We start from the raw sequence: 14,965 nt of genomic DNA on the forward strand, positions 1-14,965 counted from the left end.
ACTTTGTCAATAGAGTCTTTATTATATGCTACTAAGTTAAATAACCTTATGTAGTATTATTACCACGTTCAATTATTTCTTCAAGATCACAAACTTAATGTTGAATTTTCTTTTAGCCAAAAGACGGCTCTAATAGATTATTTTCATCACTGTGAGGCAGTGCATTACACATACATAACAAATCAATATTGATTTCAAAGATGAAATAATATTTACAACTCTCAACTTCAAACTATTGTGTTTAAAACTAGTATTCCATATGTCAATAAAAAGGCTGCTGGCACCTCCTCCCAAATGTCTGGATTTATAGAACAGTGTGCGATACATCTTACATCCTCTGCCAATGGTCTAATCATGTACATTAAACCAGACTGTTTTCACTGGCAGCCACACGATGGTGGCAGAGGCCACATTAAGTGTACAGTTATTTCAGTAATTTATGAATTAAAAAAATGGGGCAAATATTTTTGGACAAAGTATTTCATTTCAAAGGAGCTTGATCAGGATAAACAGGGACTGCAGTGATTTACTTATCAACAGCTGGCATGTTAGATGATGGGAAAGTTATATCTGATCTATATATCCTAATACGTCTTTTAAGCTGACTGCTCATGTGCCATGTGGTTACAGTAGCTAAAGTGCTGCTCTGGTGTGATCATATCATAGACATGAGGGTATGACCTTTGGGCACAGCGCTGTTCATGTAGGAGGTGCCCCCTTTCATTTAGTGTTATACTCTTAAGAAGTTTCGTCTTTTGCCCTCACCTAGGGGGTTAAAACAATCGTTTTGAATATTGCGTAGTTGGCTCCATCTAGTGACCTCAACATCAACATGCATTTACTGTTAGGCAGCCTGGACTCAATTTAGGCCTACTGCAGTATTTCTGTTCTGAAAAAAGAAAAGTGAACTCCCACGGCCCAATTAACACTTCTTTTTTTAATTGACAAATTGCTTTTGCTGCACATAGATGTACAGAAACGTTATCTCATGAGATGTTTTCGTATTCAAACGCGGTTTTACTACAAATCTAACTTTTGAGTTTATGTATGGCAATTTTTTTTTTACCATCAGATGTTGACACGGCATCCGTCACATTTATCAACCCACTAAATACCACATCTCAGTGACGAGAGTCATATTTATCATATTCTGGGACCATTTCAATATCTGCATTACGACTTTATAATACATCACCTCTGGCCAAATCAATTACACGACTATAACTCTGTTACACTGTTGTTTGTTTGTTTTGTTTTGTTAAATCTTTGCACTATTGTTTAGTTAGTTAATTTTAATATTATTCTAATTCATTGTATATATTGTGTATTTTTATTCTTATATTTGCATTTTTATGTTTAATATTTTTTACTCTGTTATTTGTATTGCTTTACCTGTACCATAAATACTGCTGTAGCGAAAAAAATGTCCCCTTGCGGGATTATTAAAGTAACTTTCTAACTATCTAACATTTGAAAGGAGTAGCCAACATAAATACCTCACTAAAAGAAGCACCACCCACGCGGGCAACCATTGTCCTCGAAACGAACGCCTCTAGCACGTGCTAAGTGTGAACTGCGCAACAGCCTCTCTGCCTTCTGATTGGACGGTTGAGTCGCCCGCTGACACGCACTGACGATCGGTAGAAACAGGTTGTGTGTGTACGGGGGGAGGTGACAACGGTTAGCATCACACTTCGCTGGGGAAGCAGCAAGCTAAGTTAACAAGAAACAGCGGGGGAATTAACACTGAATTAATACTATACACAGCTCAAGAGACAAAGCAGAAAACCGTATTTCCGAGTAACGTCACGGTGAGGATGTCTGTCCCAGCAGGAGAGGGATGAAGATGAAACCACTGTTATGGAGAGTTGTGTCAGTGTTGCTGTGTGTCGCTGTAGTCTGTCGGTAAGTTGATTTAATTTGCCCCATTTGGACTGAGTCTTATTACCACGTCATTGATTGTGAATAACTATTCAACTGTAAATCCATTTCAAAGTATTGCATTAGCTAGCTAGCTAGATAACGTTGGAGTAAACATGACGCTGTGATGTGGCACCTGGCTGACTTCTGACTTGTTGTCATTGTTACGGTTAGCTTGAGTTGCTGAGCATAAGTAGCTTGTTAGCTAGGTTTAACACAGCTAACGTATAGATAAATAGATAACAAGTTGTATACCTCAGATAGTAACTATCTAAAACGTATACTTCTACACCTTAATGGTGCTTATACGTTACTGAGTGATTTAGAGGAATTGACGTAAGTTACATATAGCCCCGCCATAAATTGTCACGTATCAATCTCTTTAAACTCAAACTGACAACATAACGTGTGTGAAAGACTTTTGACTGAAAAAACCACGAGAGAATTTGCTGAGTCTAACGTTATATCAATGACTGTTGAGTCCCACGAGCCACACTGTCACAGAGCTAACGTTAGCCGACCTGACAGATCTGGTTCATCAGCTCTTGACAGGATTATTGGTCGTTCACGTCAGTTGTTGGGTCTTACAGAGCACGTTAAAGCCAGCAGAGAGAAGGATTATGTAGGATGAGGGGCTGCAGCCATGACATGATGTTTGAGGATAGTAACAACAACACACACCGACTACTGTACTTCAGATAGAGAGTAAAGGGAGGAGGTGGTACGATGTGTTATTATGTGTATTAATATCTATGTTGTTGACCTGGCCTACTTTCACCAGCATAGCTTGGGTTCTCATTGAAGCTGTGGTAATATTTCTTTAACCTTTTGATGCCTGTCTCTACTGTTGGAACAGTAACATTTAGAAAATTATTTTGACTGATGTTGCGATATGATTTGCTGTATTACAGGGTACGATAACTTCAACATAATCATTCTCAATTCCATTGACACACATTTAAGGTATTATGTTGTCATTTTTGCGGGGATCTGTACTAAACACAGATTTTTTTTTTCTTAAGTCTGTAGAATTTAAAGTGTAGGCCAGGACATTTCTGCAGCACGACAGTATTTAATATACAATAGTTTTATGACGTACATTTTGCTCTTAACAAATATTTGGCCTCCTGCCATTTGAAAATTGCCTAAGGCGATTTCGATTTAACTCTGCAGCGCTGGTACAATTCAGTAGCTGTGGGATTTTCTCAGTTTATAGATGTTAGTTTAGTTTTTGTGGAGTAAAACACAGGTGTAATTGATAACATTGATTATGGCCCCTGTTAAGGGAGTGAGCTTTTAGTCTCTGTAACGCTCTGCCTGAGGATCTGAGGAGCCCGTCTAGTGACACTTTTAAAATAAACCTTTAGTCATATCTGTTTAGCCTGGCTTTTATTTAAGCTGCATTTATTGCCTTAGTTTTGAAGTCTTAATCATTGGTTTTCACACTGTTTCTATCTCTTGAGCCTATCTAAGGGACTACAATTGTATTGTTTAAAGTTTTTGTCTTGCGAGTTTTTTTAAAGTGTCTATTATTTATTTTGTCTGTAGTGTTTTTTTTTTTTTGTACTGTAATCTTGCTCTGTGAATCTGAAGCACTTTGTATGAAAGGGGCTAATAAGTTGAGTAGTGCATGAAATCATAATCACCACACATGTGATGCCATATCGCCACGTACTAAATCACCTTATCACATTATTACACAGGTTGAAAATTGGAGCAGTTGATGATGTGTCATGTGACTGAAGTTGAGAGACTCACTTGTCATTCAGAGATGTGTCACATCAACATGATCTTTGCACATGTGGGAGACATCTTTATCTGTTTAATGTGTTGCATAATAGTCTTGATACCCAACGTGCTCTGTAAAAGCTCATGCCTTAATACCACTCTTGCTCCTTTGGGGGTTTTTAATTAGAAAACAACTGCTCTGTTGTTCACTAACATGTCTGGCCCCTCAAGTCAGATCAACAAAGCAGTTGCGTCAGCCAGCCGTTGGCCAAGTAGAGTACTTGACCTGGAATGCAGAATAAAATCCAGATAATTGCTCGGATTGTTGACAAGTCTGCAGTCGCTGTTTCAAGTGTGGCCTTTGAGACGGTACAATGGGGATCCCCCCCCCCCCCCCCACAGGAACTTATCATTATTACTGCAGTTATTTAAAGCCTTGCTACTGCTAATTATTGTTGTTTTCCTCCCAGGGGGGAGCACAGTCTCAGTGAACCTGACCATTGTTTCTGGCACAGTAACTAACTGTGGTGTTTAAAACAAACATACAGGCCTTTCATATCTCTACACAGTGAAACTGTGTAAAAACATTTCAAAATTAGGTAATTTTGAAATGTTTTTAATTCTTTATTTTCATGTTCACTTGTATCTTGTCACTAAACAAGTGACAGACACAGTAGGTTTCAGACAACGGACAAAAACGGAACATATCGAAATATAAATATACCATTGTAGGTTTCACATTCATTTTTCAGGCCTTACACTCGGGTTGAGCAATATGCAGCTTGATTGAGGTGTATCTCTGTAAAAGGACAACATTTCCGGACTCCGCATACAGATAAGATAAATAGTCTACGTTGGGGTCCAGGCCGCCGGGACTTTCTCAGTGCGTCATGCTGTGAGACTGGGCTGCAGCTTCCACTGTGTATGACTGACTGCAGTCAAACACAATGTTTAGTATGCGTGTTTCAAGAGTTTATGAATACCCAAATGCAGTACTTATACTTCTCTCCCAGATACCAGGACAAGGGACCCACATTCAGACAAATTGACTCGCATGGAATGATGACAGTGCTTTTCTTTCCCCGTGTCTCGTAGGGACCCTAGTGGTTATGTCGGTTGCACCGAGGCGCACCAAGAGGCCCAGAGGCCCGTGTCCTCACAGGACGTCGGTTCGGAGGAAGAGTCGGGGGAAAGGAGTCATCATCGCAAGGTAGCATCAGCTGTATGTTATCACAGTGCAACCCATTTCATTGCCCAGAGGTGTCACAGGTTGCTGAATAAACAAAACTCATGTGACCATACACTGCCATTATATAGTTTCTAGCTGATTTAAGCACACAGTAAACCTGCTGTCATGCTCGACTCGTACCGGATTTACAGTAGTAGCACAACAGTATCAGTGGGATGATTTGGCTTCTGTGACTGAACTGTCCCCTTTATGGTGTCAATGTTATCTGTGTATGGATTTGTGTGTGCTTTTCTCTAGATTGAGGAGAACCAGGTCTTACCTGCCCAGTCCTTATCTGAAAATGAGCAGTTTATAGAGGGCGATCGGCAAATAGAGGAGCAGACAACAGAAGAGGTGGACGAAAACCAATATATAGAGGTACAGTGTAGTTGTAGCAAATTAAAACTTGATCTAAATACTACATATTTGTTCTGTGCTGCTTAATGTACGTGAATGATCATTTCAAAAACAGATTTCCAAAGTTTTTTTCCATTTGGTTTCCTCCAGAGCAGCACAACAGTTTTAGAACTGGATCTGCACCGTACCATCCACTCCTTTCTATTGATCTTTCCTGCAGCATGTGAAGCTTTAAGTGTTTGGTTGATGAATCCAACCGTTTTAATATTTCCCTCCACAGCTCAAATGTCTCTGTGTATATCCATCAGGCCTCTGAAGTAGAGGAGCCGGCTGTAGAGGAACAGTTGGAGGCAGACAAAGGAATTTTGCAACCTGAGCCAGAACCTGAGCAAAGCTCAGAGAATCAACATCCTGAAACCTCCATCACTCTAGACCAGGACTCAGCCTCCCTGCTGCCTTCCTCCCGCCCGGTCTCCGAGTTTGCTGCTGAGCTTGAAGACAACTCAAACACCCATAATCTTCAAGACAACATCCCAGATAGGCAAGATATTTTTATCTCCACAAGAGCTGTTCAGCTCATTTAATCTGTCGGTTATTTTTAAAGCATACTTGCTTTGCTGTATCTCATTCTGGTGTTTCAGTAAATGTACATTACTTCGGGTAACAGCACTGTAAGAGAGCAACTTCCTTTAAAATATTAACTTTTTTTTTGACGTTTCCCTGCAAATAAAATGGCTGCAAAAGTGTAACATGGATTGTTGTTTCATTTCAGAGTTTCAGACGATGAAGCTGACGTAGCTGAACCCGAGGTCATTGATTCTGTCCTGCTTCCAGCACACTGTGAAGAAGAAGAAGAAGAAGAAGAGAATAACCCATATGACAATGACAGGTGGGTGCGGTCAGTCTTGTGTCCTACTTAGTGAGCTAAAAATATCTAAAGAAATATTTCTCTAGCATTGTCGTCAGGTTGGCTTTCACTGTAAGCAGCAGCAGCATTTGGTTATAGGTCATATTAAAAGGCAAATGGGACTCTTGCACTCTCAAACAAAAGAACTGTTTGTTTTTTTATTCTCACAGCAGTCCTCCAGTTGTTCTGGAGAACACTTCCAATGTTCACACTGCAGGTACTAAAACCCACGGTGACCCACCTCAGACTGGTCCCAGCACACAACATCTAGAGGCCAACGCATCAAACGTGCTAAAAGAGCAAGTAAGGACCTCGGATACTGAGTGAGCTATTTTTTCCCTCTCTCTACCAAAGGAGGTGCCCCAGCTCTCATTTTCTCATTATCTCTTGACAGGACCTGAGGTCCCCTGTCTCCACAAGCACCGATTCCAGTGTGAGCAGCAAAGACCCCGAGGACATCCCCACTTTTGACGAGTGGACGCGGAATATGATGAAGGTCGAGAATGAAAAGAGTACGAGTCCAAGTTTGTCCTTTTTACAACGTTGTGTTAAGGTTGATGATTCCGAACATAACATATATTCCGGTTATTTATTCTGTTTGTCCTCTCAATAGCTCAGTCCACTCATACTTCTAACAATGGCGCTCCTCCTACGGTGAAGAAGGTCCAGAAGAACTTCAATAACTACGCCTCAGTGGAGTGTGGAGCCAAGTTACTTGGCGCTAACCCAGAGGCAAAGGTACCGTATGTGTGATACTACAGCCTATTGAGGAATCTGCTTACTCTCAGGGATGTTCACATCGTGACAAATACAAACGCATATTAATCTGTGAATTTGTTCCATACAGAGCACTTCGGCCATTTTGAAGGAGAACATGGACTTGTACATGCTAAACCCCTGTAGCAATAAAATCTGGTATGTAGTATGCTTGCATCTCCTGCTTTCTATCCACGGATTCAACCTGACGACATTTCTTTTCACCTCCACTTTTATCTCGCTCTCGCCCAGGTTCATCATTGAGCTCTGTGAGCCCATCCAGGTGAAGCAGCTGGACATCGCTAACTTTGAGCTGTTCTCTTCTACCCCCAAAGACTTTCTGGTCTCCATCAGTGATAGGTATGTACTGCAGCTACCACACATACAGTATCCACCAGTTTAATACCAATTTTGGTATTCTTTCTATTTATTTATTTACCTTCTCCTGTAGATATCCGACCAACAAGTGGCTGAAGCTGGGAACCTTTCACGCCCGGGATGAACGCACAGTCCAGAGCTTCCCACTAGATGAGCATCTTTATGCTAAATATGTGAAGGTGAGTTTTTCTAGACACTTCACCATTGCGTTTGTCTCTACTCTGTGCTAATGTCGTGCAGAGGAATCGCTGTAATCTCTTAATGCAGGTGAGTATTTAACTGTCCAGCTGTTTCGGTACATTTTCTCTCTGAATCTCTTTCGATGGAGGTTTTGGCCTCTTCACTGTAGAAAATGAGGTCTTGGCCTTTTGTGGATTACAATATCAGTGTTTATCATTTGGTATTATTATTATGGATAAGAGCACCAGACCTTTTCTGAAATGTAAAATGTAGTGTTTAACATTCTAGATTTTGACATTTGGTTGATCTGCCTTTGAAGTGACTCAAATGAAAAGCAACATACGCTCTTCGGTCCTGTTTTGAATGCATGTGTACGCCTCTTAATTCTTTTTTTCTGTCTCTCTTGCTTCAGATGTTCACCAAGTACATAAAGGTTAGCCTACTTTTCTTGTAGAGATCTGTGGTTGTGTGAGCTGAATAGTAAACATGGGGTGGGGGGGGGGGGGGGGTTGTGTCTTTCTTTTTGTCTGAGTGGTGTGATCATATCTAAACACATTCAGATCTGACTTGCTATGCTAACTGCTAACCTATTGTAACTTCAATAAATGCTCTTTCAATAGAATCTCACGTAATGAATATTTGATAACTCCTAAAATCAAACCCATGAGTTGTCATCAAATAAAAACGCATATTATGTCAAATGATCTAACTTACCCGATACTGACAGGTTTATTAGCAATCAGTCATTGTTTCATTTAAACTCATTGTGTTGATTTTACAATAAAACAAAATCATGGCTTTGCTGTTTGCAAATTTAAAATAAAACACGGCGCAGACAACAATAGAGTGCTGCGGGAAAGAGTCCTCAAGCACCTCAGGTTCCCTTGTCTCAAAGTCGATGGTTTTTTGGCTCGATGCCTGTAATAAGGACTGATTAACACAAGTTTAAGAGATTTTAACGCTTTGTTCTGCAACATGAAATACGTCAGTAGCTACCCTTCTTGTGAATTCTGAAGCTCTTACGTGTCTTAAAAAAGGCAGTTGCTTTCAAGTGTCTAAATGAGACTGCAAAACGTCATCACAAACCTGCCTGTATAGCCACATGCTCTTATAGCCTAGCGTTAGCTTTTTACCTCTGCCTATTTTGCATTCACGCTTCAAAAATCATATAAGTGCTGTTCATCTGTCAAGATTGTCTTGCTGAACAACTGTGTAAAGATAAAAAAAGAACTTGTGTTAAATTGCCACAGAGCTTTTTTTAATAATCCAAGATCCAATGGAAAATTGAATTGGGAACCAGTGCGATGCTAACTTCCGGGCCCACAAAAACACGTCATCCCTGCAGCACTCTATACATCGCCCACTTCCATGACAATATTTGAATATGTTTTTTGTTTTTTTTCAGGTAGAGCTGGTCTCTCACTTTGGCTCTGAACATTTCTGTCCCCTCAGTCTCATAAGGTACGTAATCATTAACATAGTTAATAAGTAAGAATTAAGAAACCTTACTATGGAACACGAAAGCGACATGTTTGTATTTTTATGGATGTGTCATGTTCTTGTCATTGTACTTCATTTTTAATGTTTTGTGTTTCATGTCTTTTTTGTTGATTATGCATTTTTCTATTCTAATCAACGCTGATTAAACCAGTTGGCTTAAAGTGTGTCTCCTAATGAGAGCTTGTTGCATACTTCAGGAGCTCTAGATGGTGTCAAATGATGTTATGTAATATTTGGCATGTGGTCATGGCCAGCTCACTCCGACCACACCGTCTTTGCCCACGCTGTACTGTACACACGGTGGGAACAAGGAGAGCTAATGCAGATGTTAGCAGCTGTTCTTTACACTTCTGCAAAATGCATATCTGGCTTATGTACCAAAGAGGTGGAAGTATTTGAGAAAGAGACCAGCTGTTGGAGGACTCTCCTATACTATATGACCTGTGTGTGTGTGTGTGAGTTGTAGGCTTTTAGTGTAGCTCTTTGCCTCCTACAGGCTCTCCTAGCCTTGAGAGTAGATCACTTTTATGTTGCTAGATGAGACGGATTAGGTTTCACTGTAACGTGAGCTTGGTTGTAGAATGATTTTCATGTACGTTTTTTGTTGCCAGGGTGTTTGGCACAAGCATGGTCGAGGAGTACGAGGAGATCGCTGATCCTGCAGAAAGACCAGATGATCAGGATGATGACTTGGGTGAGAACGTAGATCATCACATATTAGGAATTTTCTCAGCACGCAAGACACACAAACCAATTTGGTACAGTTTGTATCACACAGGATAATATAATAAACTAGTCCCATTGAAAGGTTCATCTGTGTGTTATGTTTCTGGTTAATGCACCAAAAATCCCAGAATTTGAAGTGGTATTACATTCATACTTATCATTAAACATTAATGGTTTGTCATTGGATTGGTGCGTGTTATTAAGTACACTGCTCCCTACAGATTATCCTCCTGGATATGCACATGGTGAAGCCAAGTTATCCAACAATCTGATTGGATCAGCAAAGGGTAAACATGGATTGCTACTGCATAAAGTTGACCACCATTATCCCGAACCTGGACAACTGTATTGACTTGTGTTTACATATTTCTCTTCAGATGTGATTTTGAACATGGTAAATAACATTGCTGTCAATGTTCTCGGTGGAGGCTCAGAGATGCAAGGTATGACCAACGCAACACCTAGCTTAACGTTTCGACATCCAGTTTTCTCTCACAACCTGTTTACAGTCCGTTTATCCAACGATTCAGTTGTTGACAATAAATGTTGCCGATGATTATTTGTGTGTTCGCTCTCAATGTTGTTTTTCTTGTTTACTTTTCTTAGGTAACCTTTCATCACAGGAAGTGAACATGACAGAGCCATCAGACCAACTTGATACCAGCTCTCCATCCACCACTGAAGACCTCACTTCAGTGTGAGTGCATGTCATGAGTTTTGCAACATCTTTCAGAGTTGAACAAAGAAACGTAATTTCATTATACTGACTGATTTAAGTGTTATTGCCTTTGCTTCTGTAAAGGACGGTCCAGTGTACCTGATGCTAAAAGAGATCAGAAAGGAAGCACTGAAGCACTGTTCCCACTTAAAGAATTTAACCAGCTCTTATCATGGCTGCCGCTTAATACGTCCGGGTAGCTTTTATTAGTTCCTCATACCTGGACTTTGGCTTTTCCATTAGCCAGTAGTTTGTGAAATAGTGGATGAGGGTTGCTCTACATGCTCTCTAGATGTTATGTTGTTTTCTTTTACTGTATTTACTGTATTTACTATATGTACTATGTTGTCCTTCTCCATCTGTAGTCCAGACTCTGAAGTGGAAGAGAGTTTTCCCGACCCCAATATCCCGTCCTCAGAGACCTCTGAGTCAGAGACATCTACAGCTGACACAAGCGAACTAGAGCTCCCCCAAGTGGAGGAAAACATTGTCTTCCCTTTAGAGAAAGAGGAGGAGGAACCAATCAGCTCTACAATCACTCTTTTAGAAAAGGAGGAGTTTGATGAAGAAAAAGAGCAAAGGAATCAGCATGAGCGCCAGAACTACTGTTCACTACTTACTTCCTTTGATTCCTCTTGCGCAGCTTCCCTCCAGGAGTATCTCCACCGGCAGTGTTCAGCCCTGCTGTCCAAGAAACGGAGATGCCAAACTATGAACAGAAAGCAAATGATTATTCCCATCCTAACACCCACGCGGCATATACCTCTGACTCCCTCTGCCTGCCCTGAACCTCAGCAGCATTCCAGTGAGGTACATCAGCCCCATGAACGAGAACAAGCCTCCGAACAGGAGCTAGAGAGCGAAGCCAGACCGTCAGAAACGCCACCTCCCCCAGGGAACGCGGTAGAATCTCATAAAGAGTCTATGTCTGAACCTCCTCTGTTGGAGCCCAGTCGGACCTCGAACCTCCCCGAACCCAGTGCCACTGACTCATCCTCTGCCAAACCTCCTATTGTGGAGACACCACAGCTGTCTTCTGAGGAGCCAAAGCCAGAGAAGAGCCAAGACGTGCTGGCAGAAGAGAAGCACATTGAGCCTTCAGCCTCTCTCAGTGGCTCCATCTATGTAAAACCCGGGGTCAGTGCAGCAGTGGACGATGCCTCAGTGGCACCAACAGAAGAGAAGTCTGACATTGAGGTTTCTAAACCGGAGACAGACTTCTCAGTGCAAATCCCAGATAGCACGGACAAATCCAAAGTTCTCCATCCCACCACCTCCCCTCAATCAGAACCTCACCCCGACCCACCAACTGTACCTGAAGGTAGCACTACTTCCTTTGAGGTATCCCACCCTGCTCCAGACGCCATAACAGAACTTGAGCCCTCTTCTGGTGGTCTCTCGGCCATCACGGAAACTAAAACGGAGGATTTCGCGGAAGACATCCCGACATCGTCAGGTGGCAAGCCTCCCTCGCCGTCGCTCTCAGACATCTACGCCGAGGCCCCCAACGGCACGGAGCAGAACGGAAACACAGTGCACGGCTCCAGCCAGAAGGAGTCCGTGTTCATGAGGCTCAACAACCGCATCAAGGCCCTGGAGATGAACATGTCACTCAGCGGACGCTACCTGGAGCAGCTAAGCCAGAGGTGAGAGTGCTACAGAGAGGAAAAAAAGCAAAGTATGGTTTGTTTTTAAACTGAGTAGAGGCTGATATTCAGACTTAATCTTCCATGTTTTGACTCAAGGTATCGAAAGCAGATGGAGGAGATGCAGAAGGCTTTCAACACAACAATCATTAAACTCCAGAACACTTCTAGAATAGCAGAGGAACAGGTGGGCAATGAAAGGGCACAGATGTTAGTCCAGACAGTTGAAAGTGAGTTGTCACAAAACCATATTGTTCTATTGATTCAAAATGCATTTAAAAGTCTTGCCAGGCGGAGTAGTCTTGCCACAGATTTTCTTTCCTCTGTGGGTTTATAGCTGCACTAATCAATATCTTAATTCTAGCAATCGATCAAATGACTACATGTAATGTGAACAGGGTCACTCATAGTGGCAAACTCAGAAAAAAACATTGTACGTTCAAATATTTATTCCTAATACCTACACATACCATTTCAATGACGTGATCGTGTGTGCGCGCGGTTGCTTAATTTGTTGTCCTCTTCCTCCCGTAGGACCAGCGTCAGACTGAGTCCATTCAGCTGCTGCAGGGCCAGCTGGAGAATTTCACTCAGCTGGTTCTCAACCTGTCTGTCAGAGTCAGCCAGCTGCAGGAGGAGGTAGCTACAACGCTCCATGCACAAAGCCTTCATCTGTAATCAGGAGTTGTTTTCAGCCTGATAGTAAATTGAGTCTTTTCCTGGGACCAAGTCATTAGGATCATACGTGGGTCCTGACCAGTCTTGGGGAGTAACTGTAATAAGGATGCATAAACTGTAACTGTATTCTGTTACAGCAAAATGTTTCATTTATATGGATACCATATATACATTTTCCTCACTGTATTTTTCCGTGGTCACAATGCATCAGACATTGCCACTGTTTTCTTAATGATATGATCAATGGTCTGTCTCCCAGGTGTCAGACAGGCAGAACTACCTGCTGCTGTCTCTGGTGTTGTGTCTGTGTCTCGGCCTGCTGCTGTGTGCAAACCACTGCCGCATCGCCACCGTTCCTCCAACCACCGAACCAGAGCCACCCATACCCAAGAGCTACACCTACTGCTGTCCTGAAAGGTAGCGAGACAATCAAACGTGTACTTTCTACTGGAAAAAATATATATATATAATATATATATGATGACAAATACTATCTTTATAACAAGATACAAGGAAAGATTAAGCCACACATACATGGTGGCAAAAGAAACCGCTCGAGTGGAGAGGCTAAGTGTGACTAAGCACTGAGTGGCAGCTCTAAATGGGCTATAACATCTAACGAGCCGAGGTTACTGTGCCTTGAACGGCTTCTACTCATTAAGCAAGTTTATTGATGCAATTCATCATCGAGAGCATCGCAGCTGGAATCTTAAGTGATGACTCAGCCGTGACTCATGTCTTAATAAAAGTTGCTACACGCAGCCTTGTTCCTCAACCATTGCTGTTCTCTTAATAGGCAGTTCTCTTCCTGTGAGGAGACGGGCTTGAAGAGGAGTGCATCCTATCCACTCATACACTCACTTGCCGCCACTGAAGGTAAGGCTCTACTACACAAGTGCTATCAGGGTAATAATATGAATCTGCTTCAAGGTTGTTTTTTGATATATCTTGAATAAATAAGAGTTTGAGCCATTTTGTTATCTTGGTAGAAATTAACCTCAATCTTTGGCTCACAGGCCCAGAAATGCTGCATCCAGAGGAGACGCAGAGTCTTTGTCCAGCTAACAGAAAGGTGTGTAAACATTAGATTGTTTATTTTTGTTCGATATCAGCTTGAAATACAGGTTGTAACTGATTAACGGTTAACAGTTCTTTCTTCCTCGCTTTTTCCCACACAGAGGAGACGCCGTAAGATGAAACCCACGGAGGAAGTGGAGACTCTGAAGCCCTCTATTCAAGCTCCAGAACTGTGTAATGGAGCTGTTTTATGTAACGGTGCACCCATCACCACAAACCCCACACCCCTCGCCAGAAGGTTGCTCCAACCTTTGTTTAGAGACTCGCCGTCGGAGGGCAGCTCAGAGGGGTCTTCACATTCGGATGACCCTTCCTTCTGTGGCATCACCACAGCTTGCAGCCAAGTCTGTGATGGGTTCCCTCCACCAAAGACCCGGGCGGAGAAACGGGCGTTTAGACGCAGGCGTCCAAAGCCCTGTTGTGCGGGGGGGGACTTGCTTCAGGTCCCACGGAGGGACCGGAGCGAACCATTGCACATCTCCACCATACAGGATATCATGAACAGAAAAACGGAGCACAGCTCTGGGACGTTTGGGGTAAATGTTTCCCTCTCAGGTCCTGTTTGACAGGACTTCTTCTCACTGACTGCTTCCAAAAAGAGGATGGATGTTATTTCTGTAGCCACAGGCAGCTTTCAGCTTCGATATGAGACAATCCCTGCTCTCTTACTTTTGTTTTTTGTTGATGCTCTCGTCAGATGTTTATATTTGTTATACTTCAAATCAAAGAAATGTCTTCCCATCTTTCCATTAAAGATTTTATGTTTTGTTTGGAAATATTTATTGTGACTATTGACACTATACATGAACAAAATGTTTCAATCAGGTTTTATTATTTACAAACATCCATCTCAATTTTCCATTTATACTTTTTATTTCATAAACATGTGACTTCTATGCCTCAAATGTTTAATAACACGCTCAGGATGTTTTCTGTAGTCAGTTCACCTTCAAAGTAAAAGCCCAGAAACTGTAGATGTAAATGTATTTTGGGTGTAAAGCACAAAAAGACATGTCAACATATTTTGGATTTTTAATATTGAAAGTCGAGAACTACAGCAGCAAAAGAAAATGCACCATGCTTTGTTCTGTTGTTGATTCAGTGAACCTGAAGGAGAAGAAAGACTGTTTAATGCACTTCAATGAAAACACAAATGTATTTAGTGA

General features: G+C 41.8%; 1 protein-coding gene across 2 annotated transcripts; it reads left to right on the forward strand.

Moving 5' to 3' along the window:
• The first annotated feature begins 1,617 nt into the window (after window positions 1-1,617).
• On the forward strand, window positions 1,618-14,565 carry LOC116387751 (SUN domain-containing ossification factor). Of its 2 annotated transcripts, XM_031855116.1 has the most exons (24): window positions 1,619-1,905; window positions 4,744-4,858; window positions 5,135-5,254; window positions 5,542-5,774; window positions 6,006-6,122; window positions 6,311-6,443; window positions 6,535-6,652; window positions 6,754-6,878; window positions 6,988-7,055; window positions 7,149-7,256; window positions 7,348-7,453; window positions 7,867-7,887; window positions 8,860-8,915; window positions 9,566-9,648; window positions 9,902-9,967; window positions 10,058-10,123; window positions 10,287-10,377; window positions 10,764-12,044; window positions 12,144-12,231; window positions 12,579-12,683; window positions 12,982-13,139; window positions 13,519-13,598; window positions 13,739-13,794; window positions 13,901-14,565. In XM_031855116.1, the coding sequence occupies exons 1-24, from the start codon at window positions 1,841-1,843 to the stop codon at window positions 14,363-14,365; spliced, it is 3,924 nt and encodes a 1,307-aa protein (XP_031710976.1). In that variant the 5' UTR covers window positions 1,619-1,840; the 3' UTR covers window positions 14,366-14,565. The 2 variants fall into 2 exon arrangements, with proteins under 2 accessions (XP_031710977.1, XP_031710976.1); XM_031855117.1 differs by lacking the exon at window positions 7,867-7,887 and having other exon boundaries at window positions 1,618-1,905.
• The last annotated feature ends 400 nt before the right edge of the window (window positions 14,566-14,965 follow it).

The sequence above is a fragment of the Anarrhichthys ocellatus genome, unplaced genomic scaffold (genome assembly GCF_004355925.1).
Source record: "Anarrhichthys ocellatus isolate YVR2014 unplaced genomic scaffold, GSC_Weel_1.0 scaffold15, whole genome shotgun sequence".
In the NCBI taxonomy this organism is placed as follows: Eukaryota; Metazoa; Chordata; class Actinopteri; order Perciformes; family Anarhichadidae; genus Anarrhichthys; species Anarrhichthys ocellatus.